Below are 19,973 nucleotides of genomic sequence, written 5' to 3' on the forward strand. Positions count from 1 at the left end.
ACCGGGGAAGGGGAAGGGCTGTTTAAGTTCAATTTATAGTAACGTGGATATAACGAGACTAAGTCTAAGTTTAGCCCACAAAGTAGATGAAGGCTATAGAACACTGGAATAATAGCACAGTCTTACTGGGAGTCACAGGAATAGAAAATCCTAACTTTTCATCATGGAGTTTGATCACTTTATGAAATGCATGGAATAACATGGCTGCATGCTGTGATGATCAGCGTTAACTCCACCACCCAGGAGGCTCCCTGGCAAGCAACTGTTTTTCTATTAATGTTACAGCTTTCATGAAGAAGTCAGTGTTGTTTGTGTTTTGCTAGGTCTTTTAAGTGTTCTTTTCTAGTATTAGTATATTAAACCAGAGTTTATTATTATTTTTTGGTTATTGTGCTATACAGAAAGCCAATGCCAGGCATACTGCCTCTTGGAAGAAGCAGCCACTCCTGTTCTAGAAGATTTGGCACATCTGAGTGTGCTTGCTTCTGTAAATTGGAGGTTTGACAGCATTAAATTTGATCATACAAGGTTTTTCTTAAAACAGCAAGAGAAAGTAATACGTGATCGTTTCAAAGAAGGTATGTCTTTATAAAAGGAATAATTGTTTTTTTCTTCTTTAATACTAATACAGGTTTTATTGGTGACACGAGTTTCAAGGTGTTTGATAATGATGAAACTTTCAGCAGGTTATCTTGTAGAGTTACAGTAATTTATTTTGTCTTTAATGTCGTAGTTCTTCAGCATTACAGTGACTAACTTCAAAATTGTAACACAAAAAGTATTCTAAATTAATTTCATTTTTAAATATTTTAGATATGCATTAGATATATTTCTTCTATATTAAGCAATGTTTAATTATTTTTTCATGCTAGATTTTAAAAGTAAACCTATGTGGTTTGTCGTTTCATTGCTTTTAGTAGCTGTTGTTTGTCACACCTGTGTGATGCAAAATTCTAAGACTACTTTAGAAATCAGGAGAAAAAAAAATCCATATGAATTTGGTTTATTTCTGCCTTTATTTTTCTTCTGCATAGCATATGAAAACCCCTCTAAAACCAGAAAAATGAAAACAAAACCCAGCAAAATCAGTGACCCCTTAGGAAGACTTTTGGCTACATATAAAGAGAGGGTTAGAAAAATCTCACAGCAAAATACAGGCTGTGTTTGAGGAAGATTTAGAAAGCTATTGTGTATTTTGAATTATTTTTTTATATTGTACTGCTTATAGTTGAGAACTTAGTTGTAAGGATAACATAGAAGACTGTCTCTACCTGACAATTTTTATATTGTATCACAAATTATGTGATTAAACATTAGCTATCTCAGCTTTATTGCTTTTTGTTGAAATACGGCTGAATGTATTCTTCTCAAAATAAAACTAATGATATTAAAATTACAAATGAGAGAGAAAGCAAACAGTGCTGCAGAATGACAGCCTGTGGTTTATAGAATTGCCATATTAAAATTGTGAGCAGCAGGGTTCTCTTAATTTGAGGGAGCTTACAAAAATAGCAAACAACATCTTCACAAACATGAGGGAGAAGCTCAGTATCTCTGTCTGTACCAGTGAGTCACAGAAAGGAAAACATTACTGAGAAAATTATACAGAGAACTACTACTGCTTCTCAAAATCAAGGAAAAAAGTACCTAAGAGTCTGCATTTTTATTCAACATTAATTTAAGAAAACTTACATCCTTTCAAATGCAGTTTACATGCTGTAAATGTAGTCTAAAGTAGGAGCTGGGCTGAGTGCCATGCTTATTAAAACTTCAGGGCCTTCTTTGCTTGTAGATTAGCTGTGCTAAAATTAGGTTGCTAAAATTACAGCAGTGAAGTCAATGAAAATGTTTAGCAGCTGAAATACTGATGAGACAAAGAGTTATTTATTGGACCTTCCTTTTAAGGGTGTTTTCTGAGGAATGGATAAAATTTACACATCCCTTCCTAAACAGAAATAACTATTGTTGAACACAAAATTGACCAATGAAGTGTGTGGGTCTTCGAACTACAGCTCAAGGAAGGCAGTAAGAAATCTCTGTTGTTGGTTTAAAATTCTGAAAAAAAGGCACGTTGATTTAGCTACTGTAGTCTTCTGAAGAAAGGTACAAGGGAGGTCTTGCATTTTGTTTGCTACTAAAGCAGAAGAAGATAAGAATTTTCTTGCTGGAAGATGCATGGAAACATAAAATGACGAAGACTCTAAAAGATCCAGTCTATTCCTAATTAGTATTTCTCTAACTGTATAGGAGATTCCAAAACCACCCTGGGAACTTAGTTCACATCTTCTATTGCCTTCCTGGTTTTAAATTATTTCACAATATCCAATCTCATTCCACTTGACTCCAGAGTATTCTGATAAATTTTCTTATTAATCTCCCAGCGAACATACAAAACAATCACTCACTATGATGATATTGATCTATTGGAAGATTATTATTATTCCCCTGCTGGTCTTTTCTTTTTGTACCAAATATCACCAAATGCTCCAGTATTTCATCATAAAATGCAATTTTCTACTCTTTTGCTTTGTTTGTAAATGAAATGTATTCCTCACTGAGTTTTTATGGTGAGTGGTGTCAAGAACTGGACATAGTCTTTCAGTTCCAGCACCTTCACTGATGAACAGTCAATTTCTGTCTTGTATAATGGCAGGATCTTTGTCTTCCATGCTGTTTTCAGCTAATTCTTCTGTATGCTGTGTTCATAGTTTGATTTCTTTCCTTCCTAAGTGCTTCATTTGTCTTTCTGAATTAAAAGCTATGTTGATCCCAGTAATCAGAAGTAGCTAATATTTTTCTTGTTTAATACATCTTATTCAATAGTTCCTTGATCAGATCCACCACATCCGAAAGTTCAAAATTATGTCTATTTAAGAGTGTTAAATGAAAATCCTGAGATACCAGGATCTTTTAAATTTGTTACACTAGTGTGATTTCTGGAATTTTAGACAGACCATGCCTGTGTCTTCTATTTGTAAAGGTGAAATAGATGAGAAGGAGATCATGCCGTTCAGACATGCTGCTCTGGTGCACCTGCTGGTGACAGGTCGAGATCTTCTATTAACATGTGGCTTGGACACAGCACTAGGTTTGTTTTTAGTAATGAATAACAACACCCAGAAAGCTTTATGTGTATTCTGCAGTCCATTGTTCCATGATTGTAGGCTATGATTCTTTGCCTACATAGTTCCCATGTGAATAGCTCCCATGTGGATTCAATATAATATTCAACTGCCTTTGCTTCATTATTTCTCTTCCATCACTAGCAATGAATTCATTGCAGATTGCACTTTGGTAGTATATATGCTAGTTCATGACTAATATACCAGTCTTTATGTTATTACATGGATTTGCCTAAGAAACATTCATGTGACCTTCCACATACAGAATGGATTGTCATGTATCTCAGAATGACAGATTTTTCATTGAAATCTCTGTGGAAACTGAGAAACATGCAAAAATGTCAGGTCTTTTGTTGTTTACAAACAAAAGCTGTTGGTATCTGCAGCTATAGAATGCTGTGTCTATAATTCTGGCTAAGGTCATAGAACAGATACTACAAGAGGTATAGCAGCGGAGCAGTTTTATATAGGCCACTTGTGTGCCTGATTGGTGGTACTAGTATCCTTCCATTAAGTTTGGGGTTTTGTTTGGGTTTTTTTATTTTTTGGCAAGATACCGTCACAAAAATTTTAAATTTATGTGTTGATAAAACACAAACCTTGGCAATTATGTTTTGTCACTGCAATTACTTAATTTATTGCTTTATTAACAGGTTATTTGTCCAAGGCAAAGGATATCTATAAAAACATGTTAGAATCCTGTTTGAATAACATCTGGAGGCAGTTGAAGATTGTACAGTACAGCAGCCAGAAAAAGCATGAAACAAATCCCAAAATAACAGAGCTACGGTGTCAAATGTTAAATTGGATGCAAAGTTATGGAGAAAAACACAGTGTTAAGGTTAACAAACCTTGTTTTTTCTCTAAGCAAACAAAACTGCTCCAAACCATGTGAATAATTATGAAACTGTCCTTCCACAAGGGTTGGTTAATGGAAAAAAGTCTTATACCTAGTTTTCCAACTCACAGTACCTGTTAAGTAAGGGTAACATGAAGACCTCTATCAAGAGCAGGGCAGGTTTCTCTTTGCCCTTGTTGCATGCCTGAAACAACATGCACGAGCTTTAACATTGTCAGGGCTTTTGTCTTGTTGCACGTGGTTTTCTATCCCTGGTAATTATATTGTGTCATATCCTTTACTGAAAATTATATTATAACCTTTTATTTGAAGACCTTAATCTTTTGCTGCAAAGTCAGGATTGTACATGTGTGGCTCAGAGAACACGCCATGGAGTATATGAGTACTATTACGCATAAACAACCTCTACTTAGCCCATGTATCAGGCCAATCTCCTGTCATTATAATTATATAATAAGCAGATATCCATAAGCGATAGTTTATTATGGCATGGAGGCTAGAGTTGTAGAGGAGTTGCAGGTTATCCAAAGATTTTTTTTCATGATATGTGAATATTTTGGGTGATACCATGCAGTGCAAAACTCCATTTTCCTTTGTAGAATTATTTGTTTACAGAATACTTATCACATAATGAAACAGAAGGGATAAAATGTGTAATTTAAGTTCCCTAACTGTTTGGAATAGAATTTCTGCTGCTGAACACACAGCCAAAAAAGACAAATCTTCAAGCTTACTTTCATTTATTTTAACTTCTTTCTGTACTTCACTCCCTGGACCTTTCTTCTTTTGTTTCTATTAAGAGTTGCACTAAGAGCTCTGAATTGTCTTTTGTTTAAGTTTTCCTGAGAAGAAAAATATAATAGCTTATGGTACACCCTTTTAGAATTTAAAATGGAAATGAAGCAACCAAAATGAAATGGTGTTGTTTGTCTTGGTGTCTGTCCTTTAGTAGACCCTCTAAGCTGATTTCAGTGTAACACATTTTGCTTTGTGATGCTAGGATTATAATGTACTAGAAGACATATGACATGTCATTTTAATGTCAACCCAGGAACAATTCTGTTCATCTTGGATAAGAGAGTGCTGAGGGGTGACCCCATCACAGTATATAACCTCCTCGTGAGGAGCTGCATCAGAGGGAGTTCAGATGTGACATTAGGAAAAGGGATCTTCACTGCAAGGGTGGTCAGTCACTGGAACAGGCTTCCCAGAGGTCATGGTATGAAGCTTCTCAGAGTTTGAGGAGTATCTGGACAACACTTTTAGTCCTATGCTTTAGTTTTAGGTATGAGAAGCAGGGAGCTGGACTCTAGGATCCTTACAGGTCTATTCCAATTAGAGTGGTTCTATCATACTATGATTGTGATTCTGGAAAATCATTCAGGTTTTGCCACCTGCTTAGTCAACCTGGTGTTTTTTGTGCAAAGGAGAAAGAAAGATGTATAGAGGCTAAAAGAACAATTTTTTTACAGTACTAGAGTTTCTTATCTTCTTCCAGATACTTACCATAACAAGGATGGACTCTGAGAGAGAAAAAGATGCCCTCATTCATGCTTTATCTAAAATAGAAGGTAACTAATTATTTTTATATGTATTTTTGAAAGAAAAAGTGGCTGTTATTCTCTGCTTTGCAGCATTCCTGTTTGTATGCTTTTCGCAGGTGTTTCTCCCTTTTGCTCTCATCAGGAATGTTTCTATACACTTTGCTTACTGTTTTCTAACTCTTCCATCAGTCTTTTTTCTTTCTTATAATTTTATTTTCCCCTGATTAAGTGTTCTGGTATGATCTTTTCTGTTGCAAGAGAGTGATAGTTTATCTCCCAAGTCAAAGATTTATTTAACAGAACACAAAGGAGATGTGGGTAGCCCATTGCCTAATTATAATTGCATTTGATGTCTTGGTCAGATTGTCTCACTGTTTTTAGCTGATTGGTGGTCACAACTTTCCTTCCTTACAAACTTGTTAAGAGCTATTAGAATTTAGAAGTCTTAACTAAGCTCCCTAGCATAAAACCATAAATGAGTTGTTCAGTTCAGATCATGATTTCCCTTAGCCTCTGTTGCTGACCGTGTTGGCTGATTTGCTAAATGTGTAAGCATAGCTGTAGCAATCTATTAAACTCAAGGGGAACAAAATACTGTTTCCAGTATCCCTTAGTAAGGGATTATCACAGTCACTCACTGATAAAAGCAACACTTTCATCAATTTGTGATTTTACTCGTGATTAACATTTTACAAGCTTGCTCAACGTCACAGATTCAGCTGATGAAACAAACGTGTTTTAGGCAGATTGTTATTTGAGTCTCTACTTATGTTTAGAACAAGCTGCTGATTCCTTTCATATTGCTGTTTTAAATACATTTTTGTAACTCCTTCTTGCTTGAATCTTATCAACAGTGTCATGTATTATATTGTTCTTTTGCCTTTTAAAATAAATTTCCTGTGCTTTTAAAAGAAGAAAGCCTGTCTTCTAGAATGTTTTGAAAGGGAGGAGGCATGTTCACAATGCTTTTACTAATAATATTTAGTGAAAAGTGTTTTATTTGCTTTATGATCTTAAGACTTGGTTGCAAACACAGGTTAACCCAAGTAACTAAACTTCTGAAGAGATCCATTTGTGTTCTACAGACATCCCTTTTTGGCTTCATCTTCCACTCAAAGTGTACATAAAGTGCAAAGAAATTTAAATTATGAAGAGGCAAAGATGCTTTCTTTTGCACTAGCGTTTAATTTTTCATTTTAAGGTAATGAGGTAATTGATCGTGAGTTTGTGAGAAATGAAACTTCTTTACATTACTTCTTCCTTGGGTTCAAAAATGGAAGTTTCTAAATCATTATACCCACCAGTGCAATACAAACTGAAATTGTGTAGGAATTCATCGAGACAGAAAATGTAGTACATAGAATTTTAATATCCTGCATTGTCCCACATTTGCTGCTAACTGCGGTGCATTGATTCATACCTGCAGAGGCTCATTTGTTTTATTAAGGCTTTAGTTCTTTTTATGCAGGTTTAAAAGCTGTAGATTTGAATTCTGAGAAAAAAGGAACCTTTTTAAGTTGCAAAGATATCATAAGCAAGTAAGTTAAATTCTTGATTTTGGGGAACAAAGTCTTTAGTCAGGATTAACATCACTGAAACATTTGTTCATTTCTATGGGACTTTCCAGTCTGGAGTAACAATTTCAGAATATGGATCTACACCTTTATTCTGGGAGGGGAGAACTTAGTCGTTGGCACTCTACTAAAATGCTTAGTTGTGAGGCTCAGAGGAACTTAAATAAAACATGCAATTGCATGGTTTTAACATTTTATTTTGTTTTTCATGTTTTAGAAAAGCTTGTTTAAGAAAATGGGTAGAAAAGGTGGGGGAGGGCATGAGAGAAATAATGACAGATTATGACATTGCAAGAAAATATGAATACCTCAAGTAAATACTTGGAGGGAGGGGAAGTACAGCTCTTAATTTTTAAACTAATTTTTAAAGAAATTACAGGTTTTAATTCAGGAAGGGTAAATTCTTTTTGTAAAGGTACTTTCATCAGTGATAATTCTTAAAAGTAAAAATGTGTTTATTTTGTTCTGAGGGTAATTATATCTGAACTTAATTTTATTAATATTTTGATGGGGGTTTTAAGCCTTTGTAGATATTCCTGTGTTGTTGTACATAATCAGCAAATTGGAGCTGACTTTCCTTGGACACATTTCTCATTAGTAGTGGAATATGATTATTCTGAAAACTCTTGCTGGAAAAATCTGTGCAAAAATCTGAATGTTACTTACATGACTTTTAAAACCACCCTCCCTGAAACAATATGGATGGGTAAGTGCTTTGCAGAATTGTAATAAAATAACTGGGCTGGCATATGAAAGGAAAGCATTTTCTGTTCCCTAAAATGCTGTAACCATGTGCCTGTGGAATGGAATGAGTAATAAATTATGAAGGCTAAAGCTAAGCAAACAGAGCTGGTTTTTCTATCAATCAGCAAGATAGAAAGGTGTTTTTCTTTGGGTGTGAGCTTTGACCAGGATGTAGTAGTAAATGTTGGTTGATAGAAGACTTGTGCCAAGTTCACAGGTTGTTTACAGTTACTACAAATTGTATCCACCCTTCCTCATCATAAGGGAATGCTGCTGTTGATCTAAAGGAATATAAATTAAAGCTTAATTTCAGAGAAATTCAGAAGTTTCATTTGGGGGTGCGGTACATATAAAGGAAACTTTTTAACAGATATGAATAAAAGCTGCCTTTTTAAAAGATGTGTCTACTGAAATACATAAATGTATTTTTATTTTTTTGCTTATGAAACTATTATCTTACGTATAGAAAATGTTTCAGGGAATCGCTGTAATTCCTTTCTTCTGGAGGTACAGATTCCATATGTATTTCTGGCAACTGAAGGTCTTCTTAATATGCCAGATATTCTTCAGCTTTTGGAATCCAAGTGAGTAAAAATAACCTATTTAATTGTACTGACTATATGTTTTCAGTTTTCCAGGACATGTATCTTGTCCTATTCTGTTATGTAGTAGCCAGCTATGTGGCTATCAGGTACATTACTGCAATTACAGCATTAGCATTTTAAGAGACAAGAATGTATTTTTTCTGCTGCAGCATCTTTTAAACATAGTGTCAGAGATACAGATGGTAGATTTCTCCCTGCTTCTGAAGAGACATGCCAGTTTTGATCCTTGCTGTATCCTTGAGTCAGCTGTGAAGCCATTTTTGAGCTGTGTCTAATTACAGCTCAGTAGGGGGAAGAAAAAATACATTTGACATTTAGAATTTGAATGTTTAATATGACTCTGGCCTCTTCAAATTCTGTGTACAGCCTGGCCATGAGCTAAATAGCCAGGAGTGCTTTTTGCTACTTTCTCACTAGCTCCTTTTAGCACTGCTGAAGAAATTAAACAGGTGAGCAAAGCACTCTGTGGTTTCAGGTAGTTCGCTTTTTTTGCTAATGTTGAATGCACTGCCTATAGAAGTTTCTAGAGGACTTACTGCTGGCAGATTCAGATATAGGTCTCTTGTGCTTCCTAGGGATGAGACCAATTAGTGTGACCAGTGAGTCTTTGCTAACACAGCTGGTAACAGGAGGCTGTGTTGTTGGCAGTTCTCATTCACTCAGAAAAATTTAGGATCATAGCAGTGGCAGTCAGGGGGATTTCACACAGTTTGCTTTTACTGTGTTGTACAATCATGAAAGGAGGAAAAGAAATACAATATACATTTAATTACTCAAAAGGAGTATCAAAGTATGTTTTCTTCATTTATCTAATTTAGTTTCTGTCTTCAGTCTGGTTTTTTTGTAAGCTTAAAGGCTGTATATCATGGTCATATTCGGTGTGGTTAGCAACATAATTGAATTAATCCAGTAATATTTCATTAAGTCACTGCTACACTGATGTGTATCCTTCAGATGTGTCTTGAAGTGAGCTCGAGCATTTGAACAAGACCATGGTATGAAGGGACTGTGTAACTTTAAAAATTGTACTGAGGTGTATATTATTCATTTCATTTAAGAAAATCTTACTATTTTACTTAGCTGAGATTTAATAAATTAATTTTACTTCTTTAGGTACAGCATTACCTTTGTTGAAAGAACCAGTAGTTACTCCTTAAGGCTTTGTGGAAGTACAGATCAATATGTTGTGTTGACAATAGATGAATGCACTGCTATCTATTTGCAGGTAAAAAATTAAATTAATATGTCCAATTTCTGTTATGCATTGGGTCACTTCTGCAGCCTTCTAACATGTCTTTTCTTCCTCATAATTGTGTTGAATTCATGCATGGTTTCACATCACGATTTATTTCAAAATTCATTAACTCCAAAACTCTGTCTGTGCCAGTTTGACACTGTTAAAATGTTCTCATATCTGTAACCATATTTATTCACAGATGTGTAACATTTGACCTGAGATTGGATTGTATTAAATAGAGTTAAAGGATGCATATTTGAAAATAGGGTTATATAAAGGAACATTGTAATAACATATTAAATGTGTCTGTGACTGCATTTTCTTAACCAGTATGCATGTTAATTCCTCCCATATCAAATAGTTATTATCTGAATTAGTCTAGAGAACAGTTTGTCCTACTTCTAATAAAAGGTAATAGTTTAGACAATAGCATAATACTTAAATTCTGGTGTGCAGCAAGACAGATGACTTTACAATTAGAAGAACTGCTACTGAAAGATAGATACAGAGTAAAATAATCAATTAATATTGCAAGCGCAACACATTGCTACATTGTACTGCAAATGCTACTGCATTAGTGATGTTGTACTTTATATATTCCATGTAAGTATAATATGATTTGTATAGGTTAAGGAAGTATTTCAGAGGTTTATAACAGTATTTTGCATTATTAAAGTTCTCAAAAATCTGAAGAACATCCTGAGAAGTTAGTAATATTGTTTCCTAATCACAGGAGGGAAAAAGAGGCATGAAGTAGTAAATAAGCTTTCTAAAGGTGAAGCAAAATAAAAGCTGGGAATACAACCTAGCTTTCCTGACTCCCAGATGTGCCTTTAATACCTATATTATCTACCTATATCTATGTTTGATCTAACTTCTGCATAATACAGTGTGCACATTAAAATCTTGTGACAGCCATGGTAATATAATTATTTAGTTTTTACTTTTTATATTAATTTTATGGTAGAGTATGGAAGAACTAAATTATGAGAAATCCTGTGAAACTGTAGTATTGAAGCTGATGGTACTATCTCTCCAATACACGTGCTGTTGGATTGTTTTCTATTCCAGAGGAAGACTGAGTTTAGAGTAAGTTATTAAATTCTTTTGTTATCTTGGTATTTTTAAAACAAACTTATCACTAAAGGAAGCTGCTTATTAGAACAAGCTAACACTCTTTGTTCTTTGAATTTCCCTGTAGGAACACATTTCTCTTAGAGCAACACGAATATTGTAAGCTCATATTTCTAGTGTGCTTTGGACTTTTTATTTATTTACAGTGTTCTCATGTTCCTACTGAAAATTCAGTGGAATGGTAGAAGTAACAGTGATCACTGGAGATAGATACAAAAAAGAGTTAGCAAAGATGTTTTTTATGTGTTAGGATCGTTTTAGCCTTACACAAGAGATAAAAGAAATGGTTGTTACAAAATAACAGGATTTGAGGTAAGTAGTGCCAATGTGAGGTGTATTTCATATCAACATATCCAGAAATTTCACAAGGGTAAGAATATTAACCACTGGAATTATTCTTTATAACTGTTTGAAATAAATCAACCCCTACAAATAAATGGTTATGAATTACTGTGTTAGCATCTCTGTATATCATTTTCAACAGGGAGACATTCTTTGAGTGTTCTTCCATCAGTAATTTTGCTTCTACTGTGGAAGCACAGCTTTTTTTATATATAGTTCATAAGCTAAGTTCCTTTGCTACCTATTTTGAGATTTTATTTTTCTCTGTGAATAAGTGGTAAATTTTCCATGTATCATCTTTCCTCTCTCTCTCTGATTTTTCTCCAGTGACCAACCCCGATCCCTTTTGCTCCAAGCCAGGCTTGCTTTGCTGCAGGCTGACCCCATTTTGTTCCTCGCAATGCATCTTTCAGCACTCAGCCACTCAATGTGCCCTAGTTCTCCTTTCACAGATACTACTGCTCAGACAGTACTAGTATTCTGAACTCCAGAAACAAAACAGACATTTATTAACACATGGAACAAACATTTTTGTATTATTACATATGCCTACTGAATATTAACAATCCAATTAAACTGTTTTACAGGTACAGTCTCAGGGGAGATATTCTGCTTAACCTTGTCTTAATTTATGCTGCTCTAATTGAACTTACACAGAAGTCAGAAGACTTTGAAGTGAAGGTAATTTTTTTGGTAACAACCATTCTGTTTTAATCTTCACTGTCTGATATTGCTGAAGTGCTTAATCGAGTATAAATTCTACATCAAAAACATAAAATAACTCAAAATTACTAAAATAATTCAATGCTGCTGAAGTCAGTGAACAGACTGTGTTAACTCCAGCAGAAGTTGAATCAGATTCAAATAGCAGCTGAAGTGGTTATATGACTAAGAGCCAACAAATGAGATTGTACCTTTAGTTTTCTAAATTATTAGGATATGTATTAATCTTACTTATGTCTTAATTTGAAGTTTCAGATTAATATTCTGTTACTAATGTAGTAGAAGAAAATAAAGTGTAATTTTATCTACTGTCAGCTAGTTTGCTATTTTTTCAATGTGGCAAAATAAATTAACGTTTTTCATTATAAATAAGAAAATGTATTATCTAGAATAATGAACATTAAAAATGGGGCAAAAGTTTCATTTGGCTTACCAAGTTGATGACTGTAATTTATTTCTTTTGCATGAAGTAAACATATTTTTAGGCATTTTTTTACTTACTTGCAAATTAAAATTTGTTTCAAATGTATCTGGTTAAATGAAGGTTAAAGAGAGAGCAAAGCTTTTTTCCTGCTATGTACTCAGTAGTGTAGTTCATCTGGATATTACTTACACCTTCAAGTGTCACATATCTTCTTAAACTATATTAGGCATCTCAGAATTACTGCTTCTATTAGGAACTCATATTATCCTCATAAACTTGATCACATATAAAAGGCCTATACGATAAACTAATTTCACCTACAGAGGATTTGTGTAAATAAGGAGTGTAATTTGCAGCCAGGCTAGTAGTCAGAGGTTGGAGTTCCTCTGTATGATAAGCAGGGATCAGGTTTAATTACTCCACATTACCAGCTGTTGTGTTTAGGGTCACCTTTAAGGTTTCCTGTTTAACTTAGCAAATTAAGACATTCTTTAGTATAAATTTTGACCAAAAATATTATGTATCAATCACTTTTAGGTAGTTCTTATGCCAGGGATTGAAGAGACAGCACTGTTAATTCGTCAGATTGCTGACAACATTTTGATAGCATCTAATATAAGTCCTCATGAGTGGCTGGACAAATCCTGGCTTTCTGTCTTGCCATCTGAGGTTTGCCTGTCTTTCCATTAAATCACACTGTTTTCTTCCTGTTTCTCAGACTTATAAATTTCTAGGCTTCTTTTGTTTTTCTCTTATATTATAGAAATAAGCATTATTATTATTATTATTATTATTCAGATATTTTATATGTATCTTTATACATACATGTATAGGGCTGGAGCACCTCTCCTATGAAGGCAGGTTTAGAGAGTTGGACTTGTTCAGCCTGGGGAAGAGAAGGCTCTATGGAAACCTTAGAGAAGCTTCCAGGAGCTTAAGGGGGCCTACAGGAACTATAGAGAGGGACTTTTTACAAGGGCCAGTAGAGATGGGACAAGGAGTTTAAACTAAAAGAGGGGAGATTTACATTAGATGTTAGGAAGAAACTCTTCACTAAGAGGGTGGTGAGACACTGGCACACGTTGCCCAGAGAAGCTGTGGCTGCCCCATCCCTGGCCGTGTTCAAGGCCAGGTTGGATGGGGCTTTAAGCAACCTAGTCTAGGGGAAGGTGTCCCTGTCTTCCATTAGAATCATGAATAGTGCTGCTAACAGACGTGCTTTAATACAAGATAGCATAAATCTCTTTAACTTCTCATGCAGTAGTTGATATTTTATCTTTACAGTAAATTCTGCAACAGGTCCATCACTCAGTCAAATATATGATGTTCTTTAACTTTCTTTGAAGTTTTCAAGTTAAACATACAGATTCGTTCATTTTATGTGGAAACTTTGAACTCGTGTAAAGCGAGATCTTTTTTGGCATTTGCACAATTCAGAAGCATTTTAAAGCAGGTATTGGAATGGCCTTTAAAGCATGGGATATTGGATTATAGGTGTTCCAATTTAGAGGTGAACGTTACTGGTAAAAATCTGAGAGGAGTGACTAATTGTATTTTGGCTCTGTTAAACTTATTAGATCCTGACACCGGTCGAGTTCAGAGCTTTATAAAAGTCAGGAACCAGAAGCTGTGATTCCTAAAATGAGCAGCTCTGAATTTCTGCCCTCTGTGTGACATTCAGCCTTCCCCTAGCAACTCCTGCTTTAGGCACATGTCTCACTGCTGTTTATAAATATTGTGTAAAAAAGAATTAACATTGTCAGTTTATTTTGACTTAGATAATTCTCTTCAAAATGGAGAATAAACAGTAAATGTGATACTGTGTTTTCAAATCAAGTTTACATGATACAGTAGCTTCACCCTTTAGGATAGAAACAAACATATTTAGACTGTACTTGCTTTTTACCAAACTACTATGCAGAACTTACTGTTGCAAAAAATAATACAGTTACATCTGTAGTAAAAAAAATTTTTGTCATTCTATAGAAGTGTGCTATTTGAAAGCTCTATTTGTGTAATTTACTGTGTGACCTATTCATAGGAATGCTATTGTGCAGAAAAAGAAAAAAGGAAAAAAAACAGTTTGTCAAATACCAATATCTAACTAAGTAATTTCCATTTCCAGACAGAGAAATGCCTGCTTACTTTTCCGTGTGTCAACCCTCTGGTTGCTCAGCTTATGTTAAAGAAGGGATCTTCACTGAATAAATTGTTTCTTGCAAGCTTTGATCAACTTCAGGAACTTCTGCCAGAGGTTCCAAAAAAGGTTTTAAAGGTTGGCCAAAATTAATTTATGTATTAGATCAATCTTTTTGCACTGATGTAATAGAGTTGGGGGTTTTCTCATTCTGATGCTACATGCACATTTGCCGGATCTAAAGTGTTGAGCCTGCTAGTTCTCAGCAGATTTTGTGAAGTCAGTTCTGGACTAATGAAAGTGAATAAAGTATATTAAGGTATTGATTTTCCTGTGTTTCAAGAGACAGGCTATTACTTACTCTCATTATAAATTTAAGACAGGTGGAACATTGTCTGCTGTACACACCTCTCCTTCTATATTGATCTTTTCTTTTCCTTTCCAGTCAACAAAACATTATACATCTTAAAATCCTAACAGCTGGTTTAACTTTTCGTATTTGTCAGTGTAGACATGTACTACAAGCACTCCTCAAGAATCTTTTTTTCTGTTTCAGCTTTTTAGTGACATGACGTCTTCATGCAGCCAAAATGCTGCTGCTCCACTAGAAATAGCAGTGAAAGGTGCACTACCCCCAGAAAAGCAGAATAACTTCAACACATTCTATCCAGATTATAAAGAAAACCATCAATCTTTAGAACTGCTTGGTAAGGCACAAAACACCGCAGGTAGTATCTTCAATTAATGGGAAAATGTAACTAAGTGAAAATCTGAGTGTATTAGAATCTTTATCTTCTAATAATGGAAAGGTCTAAGGAGACAGACTGCAATCAAAATGCTCAATGGCATCTTGGTTTTCTGTAAATTGTAGAGAAATAAGCTATCTTTTCATTCTCCAAACAGAGTGATTCAAATTTTTCTCTCCCAGGAACATCTCATGTGAGTTCTAAAGCCTTAATTCCTCCACTGAATCCTCATCGGGGTTTTTTTGACTGTGATGCTCCAAGCTATTTGCAAAAGAAATCATGCTCTTCAGTAGTAGTTACAGGAAGGAAGCAGAATTTCTTTGCTGTGCCAAAGGACTGTGAAGATTTTGCTCATCTAGATGTTACGAATTCTTTTCATGTTCAAAGGCAGCCCGTGAGGATGCACTATAGCTCTGATCATTCTTCCAAAAACTCTGAAAAAGAGAATTTCTTTGCAACTTTCAGTGACTGTGAACCTCGGGAGAGCTCTGAATGTTTTCTAGAAGAATTCAGAAACACAACATTTAAGAGCCCAGAAATTCTGATTGACCAGACCCCATGGAATGACTCTTCACCCACAGGCCCTTGTGATTCATTTGCACCTGATGGGTTCCTCTCTGATTTCTTTGTTGACCCAAAAGAGCTTCAAAGTCTGAGTTTTCTCCCCCATATAAGTAGAGAACCTAAAGGAAAAAGAAAACAAAGTCCACCATTCTTATGGACAAAAGACAAAAATAGAACAGGTATGTCCAAAGTGTATCTTTGCTGAAATTGTTTGTAACTCAGCTGAAACAGCAGCCCTATGATCACCTTTGTGGCCTCCTCTGGACTTGCTCCAGTAGGTCTGTAAGACTAGATTTTGTATGTTTTTCAAATAGTGGTTAAAACAAATGCAGCCCAACTGTTGCATGTTTCCTTTACTAAAAAAGTTACTTGTGTACACTTCTCTTCTGTGTTAAAAGGCTCCTAAACATTTGTTTTCTGGTTTGAGCATAAAGAATGTTAAAAACAAACAAACAAACATACAAAACCAAATCAACCAAACTAACAAACCAGAATTGTGTTACTGCCAGTATTTTTCCATGGTAAAATATTGGAAAATGTAGTTTTCCAATATTGTAAGCTTCGTCCTCCTCTGTCTTTGATAGTGCTTGAAATGTGCATAATAAACATGCCAGAATTATTTTAAAAGTTATGAGAAAGATATCTTTGTAAACATAGGTTTGGACAGAAGGTTTTTTTTTTCCCCTAAAGGACAAAAAGTAGATTCAGCAGATTCTGAGAGTGAAATATAGATGCTTCTAGTGGCTGTGTTTTGGTGATGGTGTTCATGGACTAAGAATTTCACCCTGACAACTGTAAAGTTTTATTCATACAGTTTCCTTGTTCTTGGATTGTGGTTTTTTTAGCTAATGTCTCCAGGGCTAAACTCTCTACTTGAAATCATTCCAAAGCATATTTATTCAAATAGATGGTATAGTGTGCACTTCAAAACTTTGTTTACCCTGAAGGTGTATAAAGACCTTACATAAAATCTTCTGGATTCTCTTTTTTTTTGTTTTGTTTTGTTTTGTTTTGTAGTTTTTTAATCTCTGGTTTTCATTCTCAAATATAGCTTGCTTGAGGCCTTTTTTGATAAGTCATAGTATGTGTCCATGGAGTCCTAAAAGTAAGAAAGCATCAGTAGTCCCTGTTAGACAATGTATTGCTGTTATCATATATTGTAGGGGGTTTCTTTGTAATACTGCTGCTTCCCTATAGGTGAAGTGCCACATTCTTTAAAGTTCCAAGGTTAAGCTTCATTAGTAAAGTGCCTAACTCCTAGCACAGATGATTTGATTTATGTTTTCTTGTTGCTACCTGTTGTTAAACCTGTTGCTGGTACAGCAAGGTCAGCACAGTACTGAACTGCTTTTACGAAATAGGTCAGACTCATCCCTGGAAACACAAGCAGCTAATTGATATCATTATGTTTCATGGGCTGCTTAAGGTGATTATGGAAGTAAAGAGAGGAAAATTTAATTGGATATGGTGAACTGCTTTTGATTTTCAGCCTCTGTAAATTAAAATGTTTATACAGAAACTCTGAACAGACCTGTTGCCTCTCCATTGTGATTAAATTTGAGACCTGGGGTATTACTGGGTAGTTAACTGTATTTCAGTAACCTAAAACTGACACTGTTTGATAGTATAAAATTCTCAATACTGTAGTTTCAGTAGAGATCAGGGCAGATTCTTCTAGAACCACAATTTACACTGTTCTGTAAACACTGTCATCATAGAATCACAGAATGATAGGATGGTTTGGGTTGGAAGGGACCTTAAAGATCATCCAGTTCCAACCACCCTGCCATGGACAGGGACATCTTCCACTAGACCAGGTTGCTTAAAGCCCTGTCCAACCTGGCCTTGGACACTGCCAGGGATGGAGCAGCCACAACTTCTCTGGGCAAACTATGTCAGTGCCTCAGCACCTCACAGAGAAGAATTTCTTCTTAATGTCTAATATAAAACTGTCCTCTTTCAATTTAGACCCATTGCCCCTTGTCCTGTCCCTAAAGGCCCTTGTAAAAAATCACTCTCCAGCTTTTCTGTAGGCCCCCTTTAGGTTCTGGAAGGTCTATCTGGTACCTTCTCCAGGGTGAACAAGGCCGACTCTCTCAGCCTGTCTTCTTAGGAAAGGTGTTCCAGCCCTCTGATCACCTTTGTGGCCTCCTCTGGACTTGCTCCAACAGGTCCGTGTCCTTTTTCTGTTGGGGACCCCAGAGCTGAACGCAGTGATTTCCGACTGATAACTTTCTGTAATACTCTTCCCAGTAGGGCAAAATTATACTTAAATCTGAATCAAATCAAAAAAGGAAAAGTGATTTTGGCTTTAGATTTGGGAAGAATAGGCTCATTTTACTTTATTATTCAACAGCCAGGGGAACAGTAAGTATACTAAATAGTTGTGCATGCTAATGCAAAACAAACAAACAAACCCCCACAAAACATAAAACCAAAACCAAAACCCACCTTATTAAAGTAAAAGCCTTTTAAAGTCCCAGATTTAAGAAATGTGAAACCCTAAGTTTAAGAAATTTGTACAAAGTTAAAAAGACACACTGGGAACCCCCAGGGATTTCTTCAAGCTTCAGATCAAACTTCTATTAAACCACAAACAATTAATGCCATTATGCCAAATGAATATTTCTGCTGGAACACATGAAATCCTTAAGTCAGTGTTAAAGATTTCTGACAATACTTTTTGTAAAGACTAAACAGGATTTTCTTACAGTGACTTATTCTGAATAAGCAACTACTCAAATATTCTATGGTAAAAATAAGAATGCAAGTAGGTTTTTTAAACAACTTAGAAACATGAACACATCTGTGGTTAAAAAGCAACTTTCACAATTATTAAATACTACTGAGTGTAATATTAATGAAATAGAAATAAGCATTCAATTTTTTACTGATATACTGAAATACTGTGGTTAAGCATAACACAAGTTAATGTATTTATATTGCATAAGGTCCTGTATTATTACTACAGGATGTTACGCATAAAATGACCAGCGGTAGTAAGTGGTAGTTAATCTGACACATTTGACTTTATGGCAGTTGATACTTTCCACACAGCCTACTGGTTAGAGCAAAATCTGTTACTGCTTCTGATAAACACACAGTTAGGTCAGCATACGTGTTGTATTTGTAGTTTATCATGTATAAAATTTCTTTCCACTTCTTTTCCAGATTCAGGATTTGCAGAAGTACCAGAGTTCAAAAAACGAAGACTGACATATGAAAGAGTCCCTGGAAGAAGTGATGGACAAACACGTCTCAAATTCTTTTGAATGGAATGGAATGGGGATTTGTATGCTTCACACACTTTTTTAGATTCTTAAAGTCGTTGAAGGGAAACAGATTAGATTAAAAAAAATTGTTCATTTTAAGGGAGAAATTAGGGTTTGGCAATCCTTACTAATTCAGAATTCGTTTGTATGTTTTAAAAATTTTACTGAACTAATTCCTTGAACTTGGAGAATTAACTGCTTCTCTGTTTGTTCTCACGGATTATATAAAGTTACTTTCTCACTCTTTATGCAAAAAATAAAATATGGATGAAAAAAACCCCAGACACTGAAGCTCATAGAATTTTCAAGACACCTATGTTTGTTCCCTGAGCATGTGGCTTTACAGGCCACGTATCTGTTGACTAGATATGCTGGACTCTCAAAGCTGCTCATAAAAGTTTTAGAGCTTTCTTGCACTCACAGCTGTGACTCTTTGTATTTTTCCCTTGGGCTCAATTCTACTTCTTCACTTCTGACAGCTCCTTTAAAAACTCGTGTGATAAGTTCCTGAACTGCCTTTTATCATAATTAAGCTACAGAAACAACCTATTTGTTTTATGGACAGTTTTATTTGTTTTATGTAAGAGATACATAGAAATTTACGACTCTAATAGATTTGATTCAGAGAGCTTGGCTGTGACCCCAGCTCTCTCATAATCTGGTGGAGGCCATTTGTTAGCATCCACAATTTTCAGCCTGCTACTGTGCGTCAGCAAGTAGGGAGATGGGAGTCATCTGGGAGGCAGTGACAGATAATGTAGGCTACAGCTGGAAGAGGTAAGAGATTAGAGATGGGGGTAAAAAAAGGCATCTCAATTGCAAGCTACAAAAGAGAGAGGTTAGAATAGTACCCCAACCCTCACTTCCCACCAGAAGATTTGGCAATGAAACAGGAAGTATGTGTGGGAGCAATGGTAGACAGTAACTCCCTTCTGCTGCAGGAATG

At 35.3% G+C, this 19,973-nt stretch overlaps 1 protein-coding gene across 1 annotated transcript in view; it reads left to right on the plus strand.

Annotated features, from left to right (window-relative positions):
• LOC104403944 (chromosome unknown open reading frame, human C9orf84) overlaps positions 1–19,027 on the plus strand; it is a gene marked incomplete at its 5' end in the record, with an annotated part of 41,239 nt that extends 22,212 nt beyond the window's left edge. The window contains 15 exons of the mRNA XM_010012241.1: positions 402–578; positions 2,981–3,088; positions 3,776–3,963; positions 5,480–5,552; positions 6,994–7,063; positions 7,621–7,805; positions 8,322–8,427; positions 9,562–9,673; positions 10,653–10,774; positions 11,749–11,842; positions 12,846–12,977; positions 14,434–14,583; positions 15,002–15,173; positions 15,374–15,934; positions 18,927–19,027. Coding sequence (XP_010010543.1) covers positions 402–578; positions 2,981–3,088; positions 3,776–3,963; positions 5,480–5,552; positions 6,994–7,063; positions 7,621–7,805; positions 8,322–8,427; positions 9,562–9,673; positions 10,653–10,774; positions 11,749–11,842; positions 12,846–12,977; positions 14,434–14,583; positions 15,002–15,173; positions 15,374–15,934; positions 18,927–19,027 — 2,351 coding nt within the window. The remainder of the gene's footprint in view (positions 1–401; positions 579–2,980; positions 3,089–3,775; positions 3,964–5,479; positions 5,553–6,993; positions 7,064–7,620; positions 7,806–8,321; positions 8,428–9,561; positions 9,674–10,652; positions 10,775–11,748; positions 11,843–12,845; positions 12,978–14,433; positions 14,584–15,001; positions 15,174–15,373; positions 15,935–18,926) is intronic.
• Between the last annotated feature and the right edge of the window lie 946 nt (positions 19,028–19,973).

Source organism: Nestor notabilis, unplaced genomic scaffold (assembly GCF_000696875.1).
Source record: "Nestor notabilis isolate BGI_N333 unplaced genomic scaffold, ASM69687v1 scaffold21513, whole genome shotgun sequence".
In the NCBI taxonomy this organism is placed as follows: Eukaryota; Metazoa; Chordata; class Aves; order Psittaciformes; family Psittacidae; genus Nestor; species Nestor notabilis.